The sequence below is a fragment of the Cetorhinus maximus genome, chromosome 2 (assembly GCF_964194155.1).
Source record: "Cetorhinus maximus chromosome 2, sCetMax3.hap1.1, whole genome shotgun sequence".
NCBI lineage: Eukaryota > Metazoa > Chordata > Chondrichthyes > Lamniformes > Cetorhinidae > Cetorhinus > Cetorhinus maximus.
In genome coordinates this window covers 29,230,899-29,253,485 of record NC_135880.1, presented here as the reverse complement: position 1 = coordinate 29,253,485, position 22,587 = coordinate 29,230,899, and the positions used below count along the sequence as shown (strand labels likewise).

Here is a 22,587-nt window from a genome sequence, read left to right as displayed (position 1 = left end):
AAGGTGACCGTGGTGCTGAATTCCTTTGCCTCGGGATCATTCCAGGCTGGAACAGATGACACATCTAACATCACCCAGTTTTCCAACCATCGTTGCATTTGGTAGATGACAGATGCTCCATAAACAAGGAGAGGGCATGTCATTGTGTTCTCTCACATAGGCATAATACATTCATGACTTTACTAGGGTAGCGGGCTAGCTACCATGGTCCAGGTTTCCATCGACCACCCACATGGCTTTAGGGGTGCCACATCTCCATAATGAGGTGTACCAGAATGGCAAAGGTTATGAATCACTGAATGGACAGTTGGTGTGCAACCATGCTCAGTACATCGTGGTGCTGAATGCCCGCTATCCTGGCAGCAGTTCTGATGCATTTATTATGCTCCGGTCTACACTGTTCCATCAATCTTACAGTCACCAGGTCAAACCAGTGGAGGGCTGCTCGGCTGCTAAACCTGGTTCACAACTCCCCATGGCAACCCAAACACATATGGCTGGCATACATCCAATGAGCAATGCTGCCACAAGAAACACCATCAAGCAGATGATTTGGGTGCTGAAGCAATGTTTCCACCACCTTGTCCTCCCTGGAAGAACTCTCCAGTGCTCGACAGATTGGCTTCTGAGGCAAAGGAACTCAGCAGCACTGCTGCAGCTTCCACAATCTGGCCTTCATGAAGACAAAGCCCTTACCACCAGGGATTCAGTGATCGCCTTAGGAGCAGGGGGAGGAGGAAGGGGAGGAGAATGAGGAGGAGGAGGAGGAGAATGAGGAAGAGGAGGAAGAGGCAGAGGAAGAAGAAAGGAGGAGGCAGGTAACACATCCATGTTCCAAATGGGTTGTCCACAAGCACCTAACTTGACACCATCACTCAAGATTCCCATTTTACAACAGTCCCACACCAGCATCTCTCAGTTATGGACTACCACAGTGTCCCTGGCCACAATCCTGAAATAAAAGCCACAACAGTACATCTATTCCATGCCAACTTTACCCAATAAAGCATCCAATATTCCATACACAACTCAACTAATCAGCCTTGTGCACACCTTTATTCCTGTCTTCCGTGTGCCTGCCTGGTCTAGTTCTCCTATGTAGGGCTACCCTAGTGGCCGCAGCAGGAAGGCTGCCGACTTTCAGTGGAGAAGTGTGCAGATGGCAGGGCACTCTCGAGGATAAGGGCCAGCTTCAGGCTGCACAACCATGGAATGTATGGTTAGAAGTCAGGGCTGGATGGGTGGTAGTGCTGGAAGATTGAATGCTGTCATAATGTAGCCCACTCGTGTCTGGTGACTCGCCACGCGCAGATCCCTCCCCAATGCCACTCTCCAAATACTCTATAAAGTGCACCCAGTGCCAGTATGTGAGCTGGTGGCTGCGAGTTTTCCTTGCATTCCTTGCGCGGTGTTTTGCTAGTGCTGTTGGGAGGGCTTTAAACTAGCTCAGCAGGGGTGTGCAAACCAGGAGAGAATATTAGAGAGTAATACCAAGGTGCACAAAATACTGGGAGAGTCACATAGTACTAGAACAGAGAATATTAAACTAATAGGCGGAGTCAGAGTAAGAGCAAAAGTAATTAAGTCCAAATCAGGGTTATACTGCATATATGTGAATGCACAGAATATAGTAAATAAGATTGATGAGTTACAGGTGCAAATTGCCATGTGGAAATATGATGTAGCAATAACAGAGACCTGGCTCAAGGAAGGGCAGGACTGGGTACAAGTTGTTCAGGAAAGATAGGGCAGGAAGAAAAGGAGCAGGGGTGCTGGTATTGGTTAAGGAGAGCATTGCAGTGCTGGAGAAAGAGGATGTCGCAGAGGGTTCAAGGACAGAATCAATTTGGCTAGAGATAAGGAACAAAAAGGGTGCAATTACATTGCTTGGTGTAGTCTATAGGCCACCAACCAGTGGGAAGGATGTGGAGGAATAAATCTGCAGGGAAATTACAGAGAGGTGCAAACATCATAGAGTAGTTATAATGCAAGAACTTTAATTACCTGAATATAGACTGGGATAGTGGTAGTGTAAAGGGCAGAAAGGGGCAAGGGTTCTAGAGGGCGTTCAGGAGAATTCTCAACAGCAGTATATGTCCAACCCAACAGGAAAAGAGGCACTGCTAGACCTGGTTCTTGGCAATGAGGTGGGCCAAGTAGATCAAGTGTCAATGGGGGAACATTTAGGAGACAGTGATCATTGTATCATACCGTTTAGGGTGATGGTAGAAAAGGACAATGGGCAATCCAGAGTAAGAATAATTAACTGGGGAGAGCTGACTTCAATGGGGCAAGAACGGAGCTGGGCCAGATAGACTGGAACCAAAGGTCGGTGGGAAAAACTGTAGATGAACAATAGGCTACCTTCAAAGAAGAAATGATTCGGGCACAGTCAATGTATATTTCCTCAAAAGGGAAAAGTAGAACAAACAAATTCAGAGCTCCCTGGATGAAAAAGGAGGTAGAAATTAATATAAAGAAGAAAAATTGTGCTTATGACAGATGCCAGATGGCAAATACAATTGAGAACCATGCTGAATAATGAAGGTTCAGAGGAGAGGTAAAGAAGCAAATAAGAGAAGTGAAGATAAATTATGAGAACAAACTGGCTGCCAACACAAAGGGAAATCCCAAAGCCTGCTATAGGCACATAAATAGTAAAAGGGTGGTAAAAGGAGGGGCAGGGCTGATTAGGGACCAAAAAAGGATTAACACATGGAGGCAAGGGGCATGGCTAAGGTGTTAAATGAATACCTTGCATCTCACTTTACCAAGGAAGCAGATGCTACCGAGGCCATGATGACAGAGGAGGAAACTCTTTCAGTAGAAGGGTTCAAAGTTAATAAGGAGGAAGTGTTGAATAGGCTGGCGGTAACTTAAATTTAACGAGGCATGGGACCAAATAAGATGCATCCAAGAATAATGAAGGAAGTGAGAGTGGAAATTGCAGGGGCACTGGCCATAATCTTTCAGTCTTTCCTAGACTCAGGGGACATGCCAGAGAACTGGAGAATTGCAAACTTTATGCCCTTGTCCAAAAATAGTTGAAAGGACAAGCCCAGCAATTACAGACCAGTCAGTTTAACTTCAGTGGGGGGGAAGCTTCTAGAAACAATTATTCCAGATAGAATTAATAGTCACATGGAAAAATGTGGGTTGATTAGGAGAGCCAGCATGGATTTCCTAAGGGAAAATCATGTTTAACTAACTTCCTGGGGTTTTTGAAGAAGTATCAGAGAGGGCTGATGAGGGTAATGCTGTTGATGTAGCATACATAGACCTCCAAAAGGCATTTGTTACAGCACTGCACAACAGACTTGTGAGAAAAGTTATAGCTCATGGAATAAAAAGGACAATAGCAACATGGAAACAAAATTGGCTGAGTTAAAGGAAACAGTGAGTGATGGTTACTGGATATTTCTTAGGCTGGAGGAAGTTTGTAGTTTCCCAGGGGTTGGTATTGGGACCCTTGCTTTCACAGTGTCACAGTATCACAATATCTTTACAGTGCAGAAGGAAAGGTTCCAGGAATGAGAAACTTCAGTTATTAGGATAGATTGGAGAAGTTGGGTCTGTTCTCCTTGGAGGGGAGAAGGCTAAGAGGAAATTCGGTAGAAGTGTTCAAAATCATGAGGGGGCTGAATAGAGTAGATTGGGAGAAACTGTTCCTGCTTGTAAAAGGATCAAGAACAAGAGGGCACAAATTTAAAGTGATTTGCAAAAGAAGCAAATGCGATGTGAGGAAAAAAACTTTTTCACACAGCGAGTGGTTCCAGCTGGAATGCACTGCCTGAAAGTATGGTGGAGGCAGGTTCAACTGAGGCATTCAAGAGGGCATTAGATGATTATTTAAATAGAAACAATGTGCAGGGTTATGGGAAAAAGGCACGAAAATGGCATTGAGTCATAATGCTCATTTGGAGAGCCAGTGTAGACGCGATAGGCCGAATGGCCTCCTTCTGCACCATGACAATTCTGTGACTCTGAGTGTCATATCGAGTGACTGTGTTTCCTCTTTATCAGTCTCTTCTTCCAGGACATCTGCTTCCCACTCCACTGCCTGGTCAGACAGCAGTTCCTGGGTATCTGAAGGCATAGAGGCTGGTTCTGACTATGGACCACCTTGTCCTATGAGAGAGGGGGAAATTTGGCTGAGTCTGCTACCTTATGTTTGAGTAATGTGCCCAGCATAGTTGAATAACTGGCAGTATGTGCAAGATGTGAGATGTGAGTGTGCAGCTTGCAAAGGTGCTAAGTGTGTGAGGGTGAGGTGAGGCTATGAATGTGAGGTACATGTTGTGGCTGATAGGGAATATTGGTAGGTGAGTGAAGGGGTGTGGTAGGTGGAGCAGTGTGTGAGGCCCGCGGTACAGTTGGTTGGATATGGCGTGTGAAGATGTATTGACTGACTTCAACCACTAATGAGATCATTAAACTTCTTGCAACTCTGCATCAGGACTTGACTGCTGGCATTAACTGCAACACATATCTGCTTCCATTGCCTTCTAAGTTTAAGGCATGAGGGCCTCCTGCACTCTTGAGGTAAGAGGACCTCAGTTCCCACTGCACCTACTGCACCAAAGCTTCCAGTACTGTATCAAAGAACCTTAGGGCACACCCTCTGGCCTTTTGTACCATTTGTCAAGGTTCTACCTGCTCTTTGACTGCTCTTTCACCACTTCCAGTCCCTGCTACAGCCAGAAAGCACTCCCCCTTTAAGAGCTGTAGGCCGCCTTTAAGTGGTGCAGCCACTGAATAGTGTGTTCAGCACTGGGCTATCCACCACAATCATTGCAGTAAGCAGGCAGCACAAAGTTTGTGCACTGCCTGTGTTACTTCGATCGGGTGTGGGTTAATCACACAGCGCGATCCCCATGACCGATGTTAGGGGTTATCCAATGTAGCCCGCAAGAAGCTCCAAGTATAAATCAGTGGAATCGACCCATGTCTGAACTTGTGATCTGAGTAAAACCTTGATGGGGAGGGAAAGTGGGTGTAGCAGCTTGCTATCCAATAGGCTTGTTCCATGACTGTGCACATTCCCTAGCAGATTCTCTGCTAAGGTTACAAGGACACTTCGTGGAAATGTTTTCCTTTAGGGGACAAGCACACTGATCCAAGTTTTCATTTCTTCAAAATAGGGAGTCAGGGATCATGATCATTTTAGATTTGTTTGTTCCAGTTTCAAAACTGAATGCACACTTTCTTTGCACCAATAGGGTCGCTTAAGGTGCAGCCTGTAGCTGCCCTATTGAAAATGGTGTTCTGATCTTTTTACACTAAACTGTCAAATCGTATAAATAATATTATCAGACCTTATTATGGGCAAGAGATCAGGCTTACAAGCTGGCATACCCGATTCTCAGTGGGCATTATGTCATTCGGAAAATCGGTCGCAACTGTATCCTGCACTTATGGTCAGTGGCAAACCTCACCATGCTGACAAGGATTATTTAAATAGGTCCCTTGGTGATAATTGTTTCTTGGACTGTCTGGGCGATTTGTTTAAGTGCACCTTGAAATTTATTTCTGTGATCCTGCATGCGCAGTAACAAATGGGCCAGCTTCATGGCCTGCATGGGAATTTTCAGGTTGCCGTGCAGCCACGAAGTTGATGTCAAACATTGCTGCCAATGCATTTGAAACAAGCACTGCAATCATTGAAATTTTTGGTTGGCGAGCTTGTTCCTTGCTTATTGTAGCGCTTCATCTGTATTTTTATTGGTACATGTATTTTTGTTGTTTCAACCTGTTTATTTTTTTCACCCTGGAACAGTAAACAACACTTGAAGGGCTTTAGGGCATCCTGAGGCTGTGAAAGGTGCTATATTAATGCAAGACCTTCCTTTTCTTTCTTTCAATGCCAAATCTCTAAGGGCAGCCCCTCCAAGGCACCACCCATACCAAAACGTCTTGTGTGGCCTGGGCTTTTTTTTTTATTCGTTCATGGGATGTGGGTGTTGCTGGCTAGGCCAGCATTTATTGCCCATCCCTAACTGCCCTTGTTCAGAGGGCATTTAAGAGTCAACCACATTGCTGTGGGTCTGGAGTCATATGTAGGCCAGACCAGGTAAAGGCAGCAGATTTCCTTCCCTGTAGGACACTAGTGAACCAGATGGGTTTTTATAACAATCGGCAATGGTTTCACGGTCATTGTTAGGCTTTTAATTCCAGATTCTTATTGAATTCAAATTTCACCATCTGCTGTAGTGGGATTCGAACCCCGGTCCCCAGAGCATTACCCAGGGTCTCTGGAAAACTAACCCAGCGACAATACGCCACTGCCTCCCTTAAGCTGTCATTGGAAAAGCTGTCATTAGAAAAATCGCTGCCTGCAATTCTCGATTCACTTGTAAAGTTCAGCACCACAGGTGAAGGCTTCACATGTGTACAAACCTTTGTTTATAACTCTGGGCAGAATATTGTGTTCGTTCGGCGGGCGTGAGCCTGGCCCGAACGAACATAAAATGACGCGCGACGATGTCGGGCGAGCATCCCAATGTCATTGTGCACTCGCATGATATTCCAATGGGTGGGAGTCAGCAGCACACCCACTGAAATTTAACAGGCCTATTAAAGTCATTAAAGTAATCATTAAGCTCATTTTTTTGCTGCCCATCCAACCTTACAGTTGGCAGGCAGGCGAAAAGGCCAAGCGGCCTTTGGATTTTTTTAGGACGAGGTTTCCAGTGGCAAATAAAAATTAAATAAAAATGTTTAAATTTCATTCATAACATGGCCCTGCTCATGTGACAAAGTCACATGAGGGGACATGTTTTTAACATTTTTAAAATCTTTCTTTTTTATTTTCAAAAATCTTCATCACCCTGGGGCAGCTCTGTGCCTCAGGGAGCTTTTCCTACACACACCCGCCGCATGTGCGAACATCCGCGCTCTCCCTTCCCCACCCCACCCCCCCCACCCCCCCCCACACAGGCAGCGCCGAGAGCTGCAGCGTGCGTTTCACGCTGGACAGGCCTTAATTCACCCGCCAGTGTGAAATTGCAGTCGGGCCCCGAATGCGGGTGGCGGTCGCTTTCGTGGCCACTCCTGGGCCTGCCCATCGCACCCGCCCAACAAGGGCAAAATTCTGCCCTCTGTTTCTTGCAACTTCTTACAAAATTTGAATATTGCTGAAGAGAGGGACATGTTACCAAAGCTTTTAGACTTGCACTCATCAGGACAAATGCAAGAATGCCAAATTTCAAACAATCACAACCAATTATATTACAGGAGAAAAGGGTGCCGATTGGTCGGGAAGATGAATCTGACTGGCTGAGGCATTGCCATAATGCAACGGAGAACTATCGGCTCCCCAAGTTCCAGGGAATTCAAAACAGGCACAAAGCTTGAACATATTCCTTTTGTTTGCCGAGGTGTCCCTGCGTATGAATGTATGTCGCTTCTAGCAAACATAAATGAGCGGAGCTATCCACACACTCAGGATTATTCGACAAGTGCTGCCCAGTTGCAGAATCACATCTAACAGTAGTTGGTTTTTTGGGGGTTTTGCAAGGGAGGACTGATTGATCATGGTCTGGACACTCTGCTGTACTCAACCTGTCTGCACTTGCAAAGCCCAAAACAAGATGAATAGATGTGAAGCTGCACATCTTCTCCCAGAATCTCTTTCGAGTGCAGATTTGTTTCTTCAGCCTTTGATTATTTTAGTGTTTTCTTTGCTAAGGTAAAATGGAACACTACATGATCACCCCTCCTGATTATTAATTTCAAATTTACCAAAGAGCGTGTAATAGATAAGCGCTGTTTTGAAAAATATATTTTACTAAATGTAATATTTGCAATTTAGCCATCAGATTACTGTTGAAAGAAAATAACCACTCTGATTACCTGTTACAGCACTGTGAACTTCTTAGTCTGCTCACTCATACTGACATAGAATTTTCAATTATGTTCTGATCAAGCACCATAAGTTTCATATTCAATGTGAACATTCAGTAACAATACATAATATATGCAAAGCTTAAAAAGCCCCCATAAAATGTCATGAAATAAATATCATATCACCTGGCTGATATCACCACTGTTCAAATCATGTAAGTTGATCGCATGAACCAACTATATATTGCTGTTATCAATGACTCCCCTGTTAGGTCTTATTTTTTACTCAAATATATCTTGCTTGTTCAACATTAAAGGCCGTTCCGCTAGCAAGGCCTCACTCCATGCAAACCAAAATGTGGCTTTGGATACAGAATATTTGATAATGTAGCATTGTTCTGGGTTCAAACAGAAACACTTGTTACTGTAACAGCTTTCTGGAATTATCATATGCTCATTTGTATTCTAATTTTCAAATAGGCAAATAAACACAAGCAGAATTTAGACTATAATTCAGATACATCAAAGGTAAAGATAATGACATGTATAAAATTAATACAGCAGATGTCTATATAAATTATAAGTATATCTTCTGGAATAGGGGCATAAAAATGACACGACACTGCACAAACTCTCTTAATACAAAACCTGGACTGCAGTCCATTACATAAAACCTTTTACATCAAGTTTCATCTAATTGCCACAGAGTCATATGGTATTCATCTCTAGCTTCTTATATCTATGAGAGCTGATAAACTTGGGACGTTTTCCCATTTGTCCTTCAGAGTCAGTAGCTTCTAGTTACTGAGCTGTCCATCAGTGGCTTTGAAAACTTATGGTCTTCACTCAGAAACCCAAGTCCATCCAAGCAAGATGATAAAAAGACATTAAATGGACTATTTATGTAGGTAGTTATTAAAAAATATTTCCAATGAAATCAACATTAATGGCGTTGCAATTTAAAGGCTTTAGCATATATAAAAGTGTTAAGGCACCCAGATTTGCCTGTGTCATCCTTCCATCCTTCATGCTTTAGATTCACCCATGATTACAGATATCTCCCAGATATTCAGCGCTCCTCAAAATACTGTTCTTGCTGCATCCTGAAATCCACACTCAACTTGCACACAGCCACTTGCATCTGCTCAACCTCTTGCTTCAGCAGCACCAACCCATTCTATCTCAAAACTGTCTTGGTCCACAGTTTCAGTTCATCCTTCACCTCATCTGACCATTAGCTGTGTTTCTCTCTCTAGTGAAGCTGCCTGACCTGCTGAGTACTTCCACCATTTTCTGTTTTATTTCAGATTTCCAGCATCTGCAGTGTTTTACTTTGGTATTTGTGACTGAGTCCCCTGTTACTCCTTACAATGGAATTTCTGGCCACACCTACAAAGGATAAATTGTAATTTTTCCAAAATCAATGATCCTGCATTGACATACATCTATAAAGATAGGTGGAAATTAAAAATACATGCAATTCTTTATGAATTGGACTGTCATAGTACTTCACATTGCTGTTTGAGAGAGCTTAGCATGTGCAAATTGGTTTTCCCATTTCCTGCATTAAAATATTACACATCGAAAGTACTTCATTGGCTGTAAAGCACTTTATAATTCATGTTGTCCTTCTTCTTTCTATTGATATTGTCAACCATAATTCTCTTACATCATATAAAAGGACATTGGATAACTATCAACAGTAAGCATCATTATCAAACACACAGTGGAGGAACTTAGCAAACCAATTGACTCTCTTGTCATTGGCAAAGTTCCAGATGATAGTGCAATGCCACCTGAACTCATCAAGCACAGGAAACCAACATTCTTGCAGCATCTGCGCAAACTTCTCTGTCTGCTGGAGGGAGGAGGCAGTGCTTCAGGATACGTGTGATACATCGATTGTGACCCTGTACAAGAACAAGGGCAATCGCAGCGATTGCAACAGCTATTGCGGCATCTCCCTGCTGAGCATTGTGGGAAAAGTGTTTGCCTGTGTTGCCCTTGTCAGGCTGCAGATCCTGGCTGAACATATCTACGCCGAATCCCAATGTGGTTTCAGAGCTGTTGACGTGATCTTCTCAGTCCAGCTGCTGCAAGTGAAATGCCATGAACAAAGGAGGTCACGATGTAATGCCTGCAAAGATCTCACCAAGGCATTCAATGATGTGAGCAGAGGTGGTCTATTTAAGGTACTGAAGAAAATTGGCCTCCCTCCATAGCTGCTCAGTCTAACCTCCTCTTTCCATGACAACATGATGGGTAAGGTCAGCTATAACAGGGCTGCATCAGAACCCTTTGAGCTGTGCAGTGAGGTTCAACAAGGTTGTGTTCTGGCATTGACACTCTTTGGCATATTCTTCTCTTTGCTGCTCTTATGCCTTCAGTCCATCCATAGAGGGTGTTTATCTACATACCAGAACTGATGGAAAGCTGCTCAGTCTTGCTCATCTGAGATCCAAGACAAAGATACACCAAGTCCTCATCAGAGAGTTGCTCTATGCCAATGGTGCCATTCTAGCAATCCATACCAAGGAACACATTTAGTAACAAATGGACAGACTCCCTCCATAGAACCAGAGAACCATAGAACACTACAGCATGGAAAACAGGCCATTCGGCCCTTCTAGTCTGTGCCGAAATATTATTCCGCTAGTCCCATTGACCTGCACCTAGTCCATAACCCTCCAGACCTCTCCCATCCATGTATCTATCTAATTTATTCTTAAAACTTAAGAGTGAGCCCGCATTTACCATGTCAGATGGTAGCTCGTTCCACACTCTCACCACTCTCTGAGTGAAGAAGTTCCCCCTAATGTTCCCCCTAAATCTTTCCCCTTTCACCCTAAAGCCATGTCCTCTCGTGTTTATTTCTCCTAATCTAAGTGGAAAGAGCCTACTCGCATTTACTCTGTCGATACCCCTCACAATTTTGTAAACTTCTATCAAATCTCCCCTCATTCTTCTACGCTCCAAGGAATAAAGTCCTAACCTGTTTAATCTTTCCCTGTAACTCAACTCCTTAAGACCCGGCAACTTCCTAGTAAATCTTCTCTGCACTCTCTCAATCTTACTGATATCCTTCCTGTAGTTAGGCGACCAGAACTGCACACAATACTCCAAAGTTGGCCTCACCAATGTCTTATACAACCTCACCATAACATCCCAACTCCTATACTCAATACTTTGATTTATGAAGGCCAGTATGCCAAAAGCTTTCTTTACAACCTTGTCTACCTGTGACGCCACTTTCAGGGAATTATGTATTTGAACTCCCAGATCCCTTTGTTCCTCCGCACTCCTCAGTGCCCTACCATTTACTGTGTATGTCCTACCTTGGTTTGACCTTCCAAAATGTAACACCTCACACTTTTCCGCATTAAATTCCATCTGCCATTTTCTGGCCCATTTTTCCAATTGGTCCAGATCTCTCTGCAAGCTTTGAAAGCCTTCCTCGCTGTCCACAACACCTCCAATCTTAGTGTCATCAGCAAACTTGCTGATCCAATTCACCACATTATCATCCAAATCATTGATATAGACAACAAACAACAATGGTCCCAGTACAGATCGCTGAGGCACATCACTAGTCACAGACCTCCAGTCTGAGAAGCAATCATCCACTACCACTCTTTGTCTTCTCCCACACAGCCAATTTCGAATCCAGTTTACAACCTCTCCATGGATACCAAATGTCTGAACCTCCTGAACTAACCTCCCATGTGGGACCTTGTCAAAGGCCTTATTAAAGTCCATGTAGACAACATCCACAGCCTTTCCTTCATCTACTTTCTTGGTAACCTCCTCGAAAAACTCTACAAGGATCGTTAAACATGACCTACCACGCACAAAGCCATGCTGACTATCCTTAATCAGCCCTTGGCTGTCCAAATAATTATATATCCGATCTCTCAGAACACCTTCCAATAATTTACCTACTACTGACATCAGGCTCACTGGCCTGTAATTACCTGGTTTACTTTTGGAGCCTTTTTTAAACAACAGAACAACATGAGCTACCCTCCAATCCTCCGGCACCTCACCCGTGGCTAAGGACATTTTAAATATTTCTGCCAGGGCCCCTGCAATTTCTACACTAGTCTCCCTCAAGGTCCGAGGGAATATCATGTCAGGCCCGGGGGATTTATCTACCTTTATTCGCTGTAAGGCAGCAAGCACCTCCTCCTCTTTAATCTCTATATGTTCCATGAAACTACTGCTTGTTTCCCTTCCTTCCTTATACACTATGCCAGTTTCCTGAGTAAATACTGATGCAAAAAAACTGTTTAAGATCTCCCCCATCTCGTGAGGCTCCACACATAGACGACCACTCTGATCTTCAAGGGGACCAATTGTGTCCCTTACTATCCTTTTACTCTTAATATACTTGTAGAAACCCTTCGGGTTTACCTTCACATTATCTGCCAAAGCAACCTCATGTCTTCTTTTTGCCTTCCTGATTTCCGTTTTTAGTATTTTCTTACATTTTCTATACTCTACAAGTACCTCATTTGCTTCTTGTTGCCTATACCTGCTATACACCTCTCTCTTCTTCTTAACCAGATTGCCAATATCCCTTGAAAACCAAGGTTCCCTATGCCTGTTAACTTTGCCTTTAATCCTGACAGGATTATGCAAACTCTGCACTCTCAAAATTTCGCCTTTGAATGCCTTCCACTTACTGAACACATCCTTGCCAGAAAACAACTTATGCCAATCCACTCTTCCTAGATCCTTTCTCATTTCCACAAAATTGGCCTTTCTCCAATTTAGAATTTCAACTCGAGGACCAGAACTATCCTTATCCATAATTAGCTTAAAACAAATGACATTGTGGTCACTGCACCCAAAATGTTCGCCTACACATACTTCTGTCACCTGACCTGTCTGGTTCCCTAATAGGAGATCAGGTATTGCATCCTCTCTCGTTAGTACCTCTATATATTGATTTAGAAAACTTTCCTGAACACATTTGACAAACTCCAAGCCATCCAGCCCTTTTACAGTATGGGAGTCCCAATCAATATGTGGAAAGTTAAAATCTCCTACTATCACAACTTTCTGTTTCTTACATCGGTCTGCTATCTCTCTACAGATTTGCTCCTCCAATTCTCTCTGACTATTGGGCGATCTATAATACAACCCTATTAGTGTGGTCACACCTTTCCCATTCCTCAGCTCCACCCATATGGCCTCTGCAGACGAGCCCTCCGGGCTGTTCTGTCTACGCACAGCTGTGATATTTTCCCTGACTAGGAATGCCACTCCTCCCCCTTTCATCTCTCCCCCTCTATCACGTCTGAAACAACGGAACCCCGGAACATTGAGCTGTCAGTCCTGCCCCTCCTGCAACTAAGTCTCACTAATAGCAATAATGTCGTAAACCCACGTGCCAATCCACGCCCTAAGCTCATCTGCCTTTCCGACAATACTCTTTGCATTGAAATAGATGCACCTGAGAACATTTCTATCACGTACGGACCCTTGATTTCTGTCTATACATGCATTCCTCGCTTGACCTTTATCCTCCTCCACCTCACTATCTGCTCTAACACTCTGGTTCCCCTCCCCCTGCAAATCTAGTTTAAATGTCCCGGAGCAGCACTAGTAAACCTACCCACAAGGATGTTAATCCCCCTCCAGTTCAGGTGCAAACCGTCCCGTCGGAACAGGTCCCACCTTCCCTGGAACAGAGCCCAATTGTCAAGAAACATGAAGCCCTCCCTCCTGCATCATCTCCTTAGCCACGTATTTAGCTGCATTATCCTCCTATTTCTAGCCTCACTAGCACGTGGCACGGGTAGCACTCCTGAGATCGTAACCCTGGAGGTCCTGTCCTTCAACTTTGCACCTAACTCCCTAAACTCTCTTTGCAGGACCTCCTCCTCCTTCCTATCCACGTCATTGGTCCCTACGTGGACCACGACATCTGGCTGCTCACCCTCCCTCCTGAGAATACTGAGAACTCGATCCAAGATATCGCGGACCCTGGCACCAGGGAGGCAACAGACCATCCGGGATTCTCGATCTCTCCCACAGAACCTCCTATCTGTCCCCCTAACTATCGAATCCCCTATCACTACTGCTCTCCTCTTTTCCCTCCCTCCTTTCTGAGCTGAGGGTCCAGCCTCGGTGCCAGAGACGCGACCACTACAACTTGTCCCTAGTAGGTCGTCCCCACCAACAGTATCCAAAACGGTATACCTATTGTTGATGGGAACGGCCACAGGGGTGCTCTGCTCTTTCTGTCTATTCCCCTTCCCTCTCCTGACATTCACCCAGCTGCCTGCCTCCTGACTTTTAGGGGTGACTGTCTCCCTGAAACTCCTGTCTATTACTGCCTCTGCCTCCCGTATGATCCGAAGTTCATCCAGCTCCAGCTCCAGTTCCCTAACTCGGCTTCTCAGGAGCTGCAGCTGGATGCACCTTTTGTAGGTGTAGTCATCAGGGACAATTGTGCTGTCCATGACTTCCCACATGCTGCATTCGGAGCACTCGACTGCCCCAACTGCTGCCTCCATTACCTACTCCTAATTTACTTAAAAGGACTTTACCCGGCCCTACCCCACTGGGAGCAAGCTCGTACTCAGCCTCTGCTCGCCTAAGCCTCTCGAGCCAAAGCCTCAAAGCTCCACTCCTTCACTGGGCCACTCGCCCACTGGCCGCTCACAGGCTGGCCACTCCTCTTCAGCTTCCCCTCCTTTTATTTTCAATCTCCGCACTCTTTTTCAACTGACCTGCCTTCAAGATCCGCCCTCTTTTTCAAATGACCTCCCCCATGCTCTCCGCGCTCTTTTTCAACTGACCTGCCTTCAAGATCCGCGCTCTTTTTCAAATGTTGAGTGCAAGAGTCCTTCTCCTCAATTCCCTCCTGAGTCGTGGTGACTGCGCTGACTTCTCCCAGAATGCTTCAGTCACTTCTCACCAGCGCCCTCTCATGCCTGTAAAGAGATTGGTTTGACCAGCTGCATCAGGAAGACAAATGTCATGGTCCAGAATGTGACCACACCGCCATCTATCAGCAGAGATAACGTGATGCTAGAGGTTGTTGATAGCTTCACATATCTAGGCTTTCACAATCACCAGCAAACTGCCACTTGATGCTGAAATCAATACACGCATTGCAAAAGCTGCACCTGTTATGTTCAAGCTGAGAAAGTGTGTGGATCAACAGCATCCTGACTGAGAACACCAAACTGCCAAGCCTGCTTCCTCAGTGCACTCCTCTACATTGGTGAGACCTTAACAATATACACTAGGCAGGAGAAAAGGCTGAACAGTTTCCACCTTCACTGTCTCTGACATATCTTCGGCATCTCTTGGCTGGACAAGGTCACCAACTCAGAGATCCTGGAGTGTGCTAATTCCGACAGCATACGCCCATTCTTAAACCAACAACATCCGCGCTGGCTCGGACAAGTTCATCAAATGGCCACATCCAAAATACCTTCTGTACGGTGAACTGGCCACTCGATTATGGCCCACCGGACATCCATACCTCTGCTACATACCTCTGCTACCTGCAGATGAGATATGAAGATGGCAGACATTGATACTGACAACTGGGAGACAGCCGTGACCCCTGGAGGCTGACTGTTTGGAGAGGCATTGGAATAGGCGAGCAGAAATGGAAACCTCAGCTGGCCAAAAAGAGGCCCCTGAGAAAACAGAGGCTAGTGAATCCAGAACATTCTCAGCCCACTGCCTTCATCTGCAGCAAATATGGCATAGACTGCCATGCCAGAGTGGGGCTTCTGATGTGGAGCCACCAGGCAATGTTAAACACGGAGTTGACCACCAGGGTACAAAGCATCGTCCCAAGGCCACCAGAGAAGAAAATTATCTTGGGGCAGTACACACAGAGCAGGATTTATGTTTCACTGAGGTTTCTGCTCCCCCTCCCCTGAGAAAAAGTCACTCGAGAGCTGACACCACTCTGGTAGGTTGCTCCGCAGCCACTAAATGGCTGGACGGGTGTGAATTGGCTCAGGGCGAAACTTCCGCCACATCTGGGGAAAAAGCCTCACCTCCAAACGCTGCTGACCAATCAAATGACCAGCAGTTCTCTGGTCCCAGCAGTGCCACTGGGACTGGTGGCCAATGCTGGTACTGCAGCCAGTCCCCAAAGGAGGTTGCCACTGGAGCCAGGTGGAGGGGTTCACGGCGGGGCCAGGCCAGGAGGCCCTGGCAAGTTGGGGGCGAGGGGGTGGGGGCCAGGCTGCACATGCCGGAGGTGGGGCTGACGGCAAACCTAGGGGGACCTGAGCTTGGAGGAGTCACCGATGGGCCCAGGGGACCCAGAAAAGCAGTAACCCCCTTTCCCACCAATAGCCCCAGCCGTGGGACCTGGCAGGGTTCAAATTTGGTTCCCTCCTCCCTTGGCACCCTACTCTGCCCGTCACAGGTAAAATTGCAGTGGGTTAAGAAGAAATGGCCATTAAATTGGCCATTAATTGATCCAAGGGTGGGTGGGCCGCCCACCGCATGTTCAATTGTGGTGGGCTCAGTGGCGTGTGGGTAGATGCTGGTAAAGGCGCCCCTGGCACTACACCCAACTTTAAGCCCACCCACCCAGGGGAGTATAAAATTTGGTTCCCTCCTCCCTTGGCACCCTGCTCTGCCCATCACAGGAGTCACCGATAGGGCCAGGGGACCCAGAAAAGCAATAACCCCCCTGTCCCGCCAATAGCCCCAGCCGTGGGACCTGGCAGGCTTCAAATTTGGTTCCCTCTTCCCTTGGCACCCTGCTTTGCCCGTCACATAAAGACAACTCACCATATGAATTGTTACAGCATAGAAAGAGAAAGGATTGCAAGGTAATATGTTATTAGAGGTCAAAGAAAAATATTTTTTGAACCAGTGAAAGACATCAACAGAAAAAAATCTATCATAGAACGTGATGAAAATCAGCATTGGGAAGTACCCTATGACAGGGCTTGGTAAAGATCACCATGTTGTTCTTTCATCATGAACAATTCAGATTACAGCAACAAAGCACTAGAGCCCTCAAATTATTACTCCACACTCAAAATAGAATTCCTGCAGCAGGATTTTCTTTCCAGGGGTGAGAGACAGAGGTCAGGACTGTTTCCGCATCCCGAACCTGCCTCTACAGGAATCAATCACTAATTGTGTTTTTCAAGGGGTGAGCTCGTAAATGGCCTGGAGATGAGCTTGCCGTCCAAACAAGGATGGCAGGTGGGCCCTCAAAGCTCAAAGGCTTTCAGGCTTGAAAGGAGCGGCAGACTGCAATGGAACGTGAGTAAAGGAGAGGCCACTTCAAGATGAAGGAACCCTCTCTCCAACTTCTTCAAACCAAAATTAAGGAATGGTTTTTGTAACCAAACCACCACCACTGGGTGGGTGGGGTGTGAGGAGAGGGCCCTCTACAGGGTGGCCTTTGGCTGCTACTGTACCCAGGCAGTCAAGAAGGCCTTCTGGGCCTCCATGAAGCACTGGGACCCCAGCTTGCCACCTGGAGACTGCCTCCAGATACCTAAACTGGCCCCTGCTGACTGTGTGAACCTAGTGACTGACTGGAAAGTCCCATTTAGCCTCCTTCAGTTGATTTAATGAGCCGGGCCGGCTACCTGCCATGCTTTCATTCGGAGGTGGAATGAAGCCAGCTGGCAAGGCCGTTTTTAGCTTCCACACACCTCTGCTTCCGGCCCGGGTGGGGCGGGAGGGGTGGATTGGGGGGAGCGGTGAAAATCTAGCCCCTGCTTCGTTTGTTTGCAGTATTTAAGTGAGTGCAAGTTTCCTGGAAGAATTGTTATCCATCAATAAAACAGAAATCTAATTCATCTTATACTTAGCAATTCTTTCTGTTGCTTCACTAGACTCACATTAGGCTAACTACACTGTGGTGGGAGTATTTGTTATGAAGCAGAAAACCTGGCTGGTGGCCTGCTGTAGCGTCATGTATTTATTTATAAACATAAACACACTTGGATCATACAAATTGTGCCTATGGGATAAAGTTTCAGCACTTTGTGTTCACTGAAGCATAGGAAACACTGGAACAAATGTAGGCCATTGAGTCTCTCGAGTCTCTTACATAAGAACATAAGTAACAGGAACAGGAGTAGTCCATTCATCCCTTCAAGACTGCTCTGGGATTCACTGAGACCATGGCTGATCTTCTACATCAAGTCCACCTTCCTGCACTAATCCCATATTCCTTGATTCCCTAAATAGCCAAATATCTAATGATCTCTGTCTTGAATATACTCATTGATGAAGCATCCACACCCGCTGTACCTGCATGTGAACTTTCTGTGATTCATGAACAAAGAACCCAGGTCCCTTTGAACATTCCTGAAATTCAGTTAGATCATGGTTGACCTGTATCTTAATTTCATCTGTGTGTCCTGGTTCTTTACCCATTAATATGCTTGCCTAACAAAAATCTATCAATCTCAGTTTTGAGATTTTCAATTGACCACAGAATTGTGAATATACATGATCTCTTAAAATAAAATTGCCAGACTTGGTTCTATAGATCATAAAGCTTTATACATACAAAGTATATCACAATGAATGAAAGGAGTAAAGCCTGACTATTGCCACAGAGCTAAACTTAGTGCCAGTGATAGTATCTGACAATGTTTGGGAGTGTGGTATCGCACTCAACCTAATCCCCATTTCAAAATGGCTGTGAGCACAATTCGTAATACAAGCAATGGAGCAATTGATTCATGCATTTAACTCAGGCCATTAATGTAGCCCATAACATAGCCCAGTAGCCCATATTGCAGGGTTGGCACATTGTTCATTCAGTGTCTTTGTCTTATTCTATTGGCCCAGGCATTGTGGAAAGGCTGCCATGAGCTGTTTACATTTGTTTTCCAGAAACGAGTATGTTTTGCATTTATTAGGACTGTTTTTGCAGTGCTCCACCACACTGGATCTGTCTATGGATGGAAGTTATGTTATGGAAGGCAGACATGCTGTCAACTTTCGCTGCAGAGCAGGTCTTCCATACCCTGACGCTCTTATCTGGTAATGACAGTAAAGGTGTGTCTTAAGGGGTTAAGATCAAACTAGAAGGCATTGGAATAACAATATAATTTCCTTTGAAAGGACCATTAGACAACATGAAATGTCCATTCAGTATTGACAAGGTCATCAAAGCAACTTTCCAGGCCAGCACTGTTTTGTAGTGTCTACCTATGTATTAAGGTTTTCTCAGATGCATTATGTAGCAGGCCCTACAATGCCATTTTTTTTTTGCCACCGACCAACAGCAACAATCTGACGGAACAACATAATTCTGCAGAACTTCGCAAAGTCCAGAGAGAATTCAACTGCCCTCAGTGACTGAACAGAAATATCATTCATTTAGTTGAAAGAGCACAGCTAAAAACTAGTGATATGTTGAATTGTGTGATGTCCAAAATTTATAAAACTTAAATTGAGTTTTGGTACATTTATGCAACAGACTGGACTCCACTGTCTGCACTCAGCCAGTTGCCTTTTTTACAATCTGTAAAGCTGATAATGCAATCCTGCTGGATTGAGTGCTGCCTTTGCCTGTAGGTTAAAATCCTGACCCAAGGTAATAATGCAAGGTCAGCTCATTTAAACCCTTCTGTGTGTGCTCCTAGTGTATGATGGAGGAAGCAGCATTATGTTACACAACCCAGCAGCGCTTAAGGATTAATTAACGGTTGTGGCCATGTGAAGGTAAGCGACCGTCTATTGGTCATATGTTTATACCACTGGTTGGACCCTGGCAAAGTCCTTGGAGCTGTTGACTGGAAGCAAAAATCTTGCAGCTTTCCAGAAATTGTGTGCTTTTTATAGATTTGCCAAAGGCTACATGACAAAGAGCCAAAAGCAAACCAATGTTAAACCACAAAATGGAGGATGTGGGCAAATGATGAAGCAGTGCAGGCCCCAAGCCCAATTTGATGGCTGGCCACATTGTACTTGTTGCTGCATGAGGTGAGTGCAAGGAGGGTGTTCCACGATAACCTTCCCATAAGATAGTGTTGCACCAGGCCTGGTGGAACGTGCCAAGCATCGCCAGGCACTTACAGCCCTGCAGGCGCCCACCTGCCTTCGACCTTGTTCTAGCCTCTGACCCACTGTAATATTAACTTTGTTCGCAATCTGATGCTTCCTGATCTCCTGTGACCCCATTCTAGCTTCAGGTCCCACATCCAACTTGACCTTTGACCCTGAGGTTTTCTACTGGCAGTAATATTATATACTGGAACTATGCAGCCCCGAAGAGATACCTGCGGAAGAAAGTGCAGGCAAGATTTCAAAATTTTATTTTATCCATTTCATTTAATAAGCTAGGTAAGTACATGAGGGAGTAAGGAATAATAGGCTATGCTGTTAAGATGAGATGAATTAGGGTGGTGGAGGCTGCTTGTGTGGAGCATAAACGCCAGCATAGACCATTTGGGCTGAATGGCCTATTTCTCTGCTGTAAATACCATGCCATTCTATATAATAATGTTTTTAATAAAAATTGTTATCATTATTTTCAAAGTGAATTTCTTTCTGCAATTAACTCATTTTCTTTTTAAAAAAAAACTTTTCTTTCTTCCTAACTTACACCCATAAAATTTGCAGCTGTACATTATAATATAAGCGCAGTTTTGTAAGAGACCCTCTAATATATAACATATCTTGTGTTGCAGATAATGTTCCTATTTTTACACTACAGCATATCGTCTGACACACCATGAGCAACACTAAAGGAGATCTATAAGTAAACTGTATTAAAAAAACTGTCTCAAGAACAACTTATTCAACTTTATGTCATTATAAATAAATGTAATGGGACAAAAATGGGTTCGATGATAGCCAGATGTAGGAGCCATACCCATGTATAAAATATGTACAAAATAGAGACAAACGAAAGCTTCTTACCTCACTGACAATAGTAGAAACGTATCTGTCTTTGCTATACACCCAACCATCCACACAGTGCTCTGTCTCACGTGTTGTATCATTGACACCATCTTGTAGCTGAGTTTTGAACCTGGTGCATTTACTATACTTTTGCTCACCACCCACTCCCTCTAAGGGCAGCAGTAAACTCAGATTTGTGAAGGAGGTTTCCTCAATGGTCACGTTCGAAGAGTTGGACAGACGGCAGTGGTGCTCAGGGGTATCCGCCAGAAACACCATGGACAGACCCACATAGCCATTTGGGATTACACTGATGCTGAGCAAAAAGAAAATAATTTTCTGGTAATTCCCCCATTCTCCCAGGAAAGCAGTCGCTTCATCGTAATCTTGCATCTTCTTTTACCTCCTTCAAAACTCCTTGCTGTGCAACTGGTGCCTTTGCTCACCACTGTGTCTTATCAAAGCAGCAAAACTACTTCACCCAATCTTTAAATCAATTTAAGGTTATGAGCTCTGTTTCCAATCAGAATGGACAAAACACATACACTAGTCACAGTGTTTACAATGCACTTTCAACAACTCCTAACCTCTGGCTCTTGTGAAGATCAGTAGAAAAATGTCTTCATATCATACATAAACAACAAGATCTGTATCTATCATAGGTTGATAGACTACCAGGTCAGTAATGTCAAACTGTGTCTAAGCATCTGAAAAACAAGATAGTATTTTCCCCTCAAAGCTATGCACCTCCTCTAGATTCCATGCATGGGCAGTGCAGAGCTTTAATTGGTTCTTAGTCTATTGATTGACATGGCTTTTGAAAGCCTATTAATACATGCATTCACCTCTTTTTGAACAAGAGGGCATTATATAATTTTGTTATTAATATCTAACTAAATGATATCAGCAGCTGCAACAAGCTAATAACTTTAATAGGTCGTACTGAGAAAGGAATTTTACTGTTGAAAGAGTGGTACAAATGTGACTCTTCACCCTAAAGATATGACAGCTTTTATTTATCCCTGTTCTCTATCTCTGTCTTTAACTTTTAGGTAACAATCTTCTTTCCCAATAGCCAGTGAGGCAACCTTGCAACTGGAGATTCAATGGGTTGGAAATGTTTAAGTATTTATGTATACACACATGCACTAAAATGACTTAAATGTTGCACAATCTACTTTTGTTTTCATATTCAGTTTAACTGTGTTTGGTTGCGCACCTCATAAGTTATTTCAAATTTACCTCTTGCTATTGCCAGCACTAGCTGGAGTGATATTGTAATTTTCTACGATGGAACTCTGGAATTATCTTCAACCTTTTGACCACTTGTAGCTAAATATACATCCCTAGAAGTCTATAAGTGGACCCAGCTGCAATATTGCCAACATTTTGACTTCCAGACTTAGTTCAGAGTCTCTGCCCCTGTCAGCCGATAGCAGCTTATTCTGTCCACTTACCCTCCTTACTGAGTATTTGAGTCTGTCTCATTCCTACCATGGAGAAGCATTCAATTATTACTAACATCAAGTAAAACTTTTGATTCCATTCAAGATTATTGAACACATAAGGTAAATTAAATCAAAGTTGAATGCATATGGTCCATTGTTTCCTTGCATTATTTGAACAGCTACTGATGTGCAAAATGTAATGCTACAACAACAGCTTGAATTTATATGGGATCTTTAACATAACAAAATGTCCTCAAGGCATTTTGCAAAGAGTGAACAGGTATATAGAAGCATTAGGAGAATGGACTGAACATGTGACAAATAGTTTTGTGGAAGATTTTCAGAATGGGGAGTTAAATTTCCAGGAGGTTTTTCATGATCATCTGCTTTGGAGAAAACAAGTTATGTATTGCAGAAAAAGGAGGCATGT

General features: G+C 44.4%; 1 protein-coding gene across 1 annotated transcript in view; it reads right to left on the bottom strand.

The window, feature by feature from the left end:
* LOC144692826 (organic cation/carnitine transporter 2-like) overlaps positions 1-21,102 on the bottom strand; it is a 109,601-nt gene extending 88,499 nt beyond the window's left edge. Inside the window, exon 1 of the mRNA XM_078561903.1 lies at positions 20,728-21,102. Coding sequence (XP_078418029.1) covers positions 20,728-21,102 — 375 coding nt within the window. The remainder of the gene's footprint in view (positions 1-20,727) is intronic.
* Positions 21,103-22,587: the final 1,485 nt, after the last annotated feature.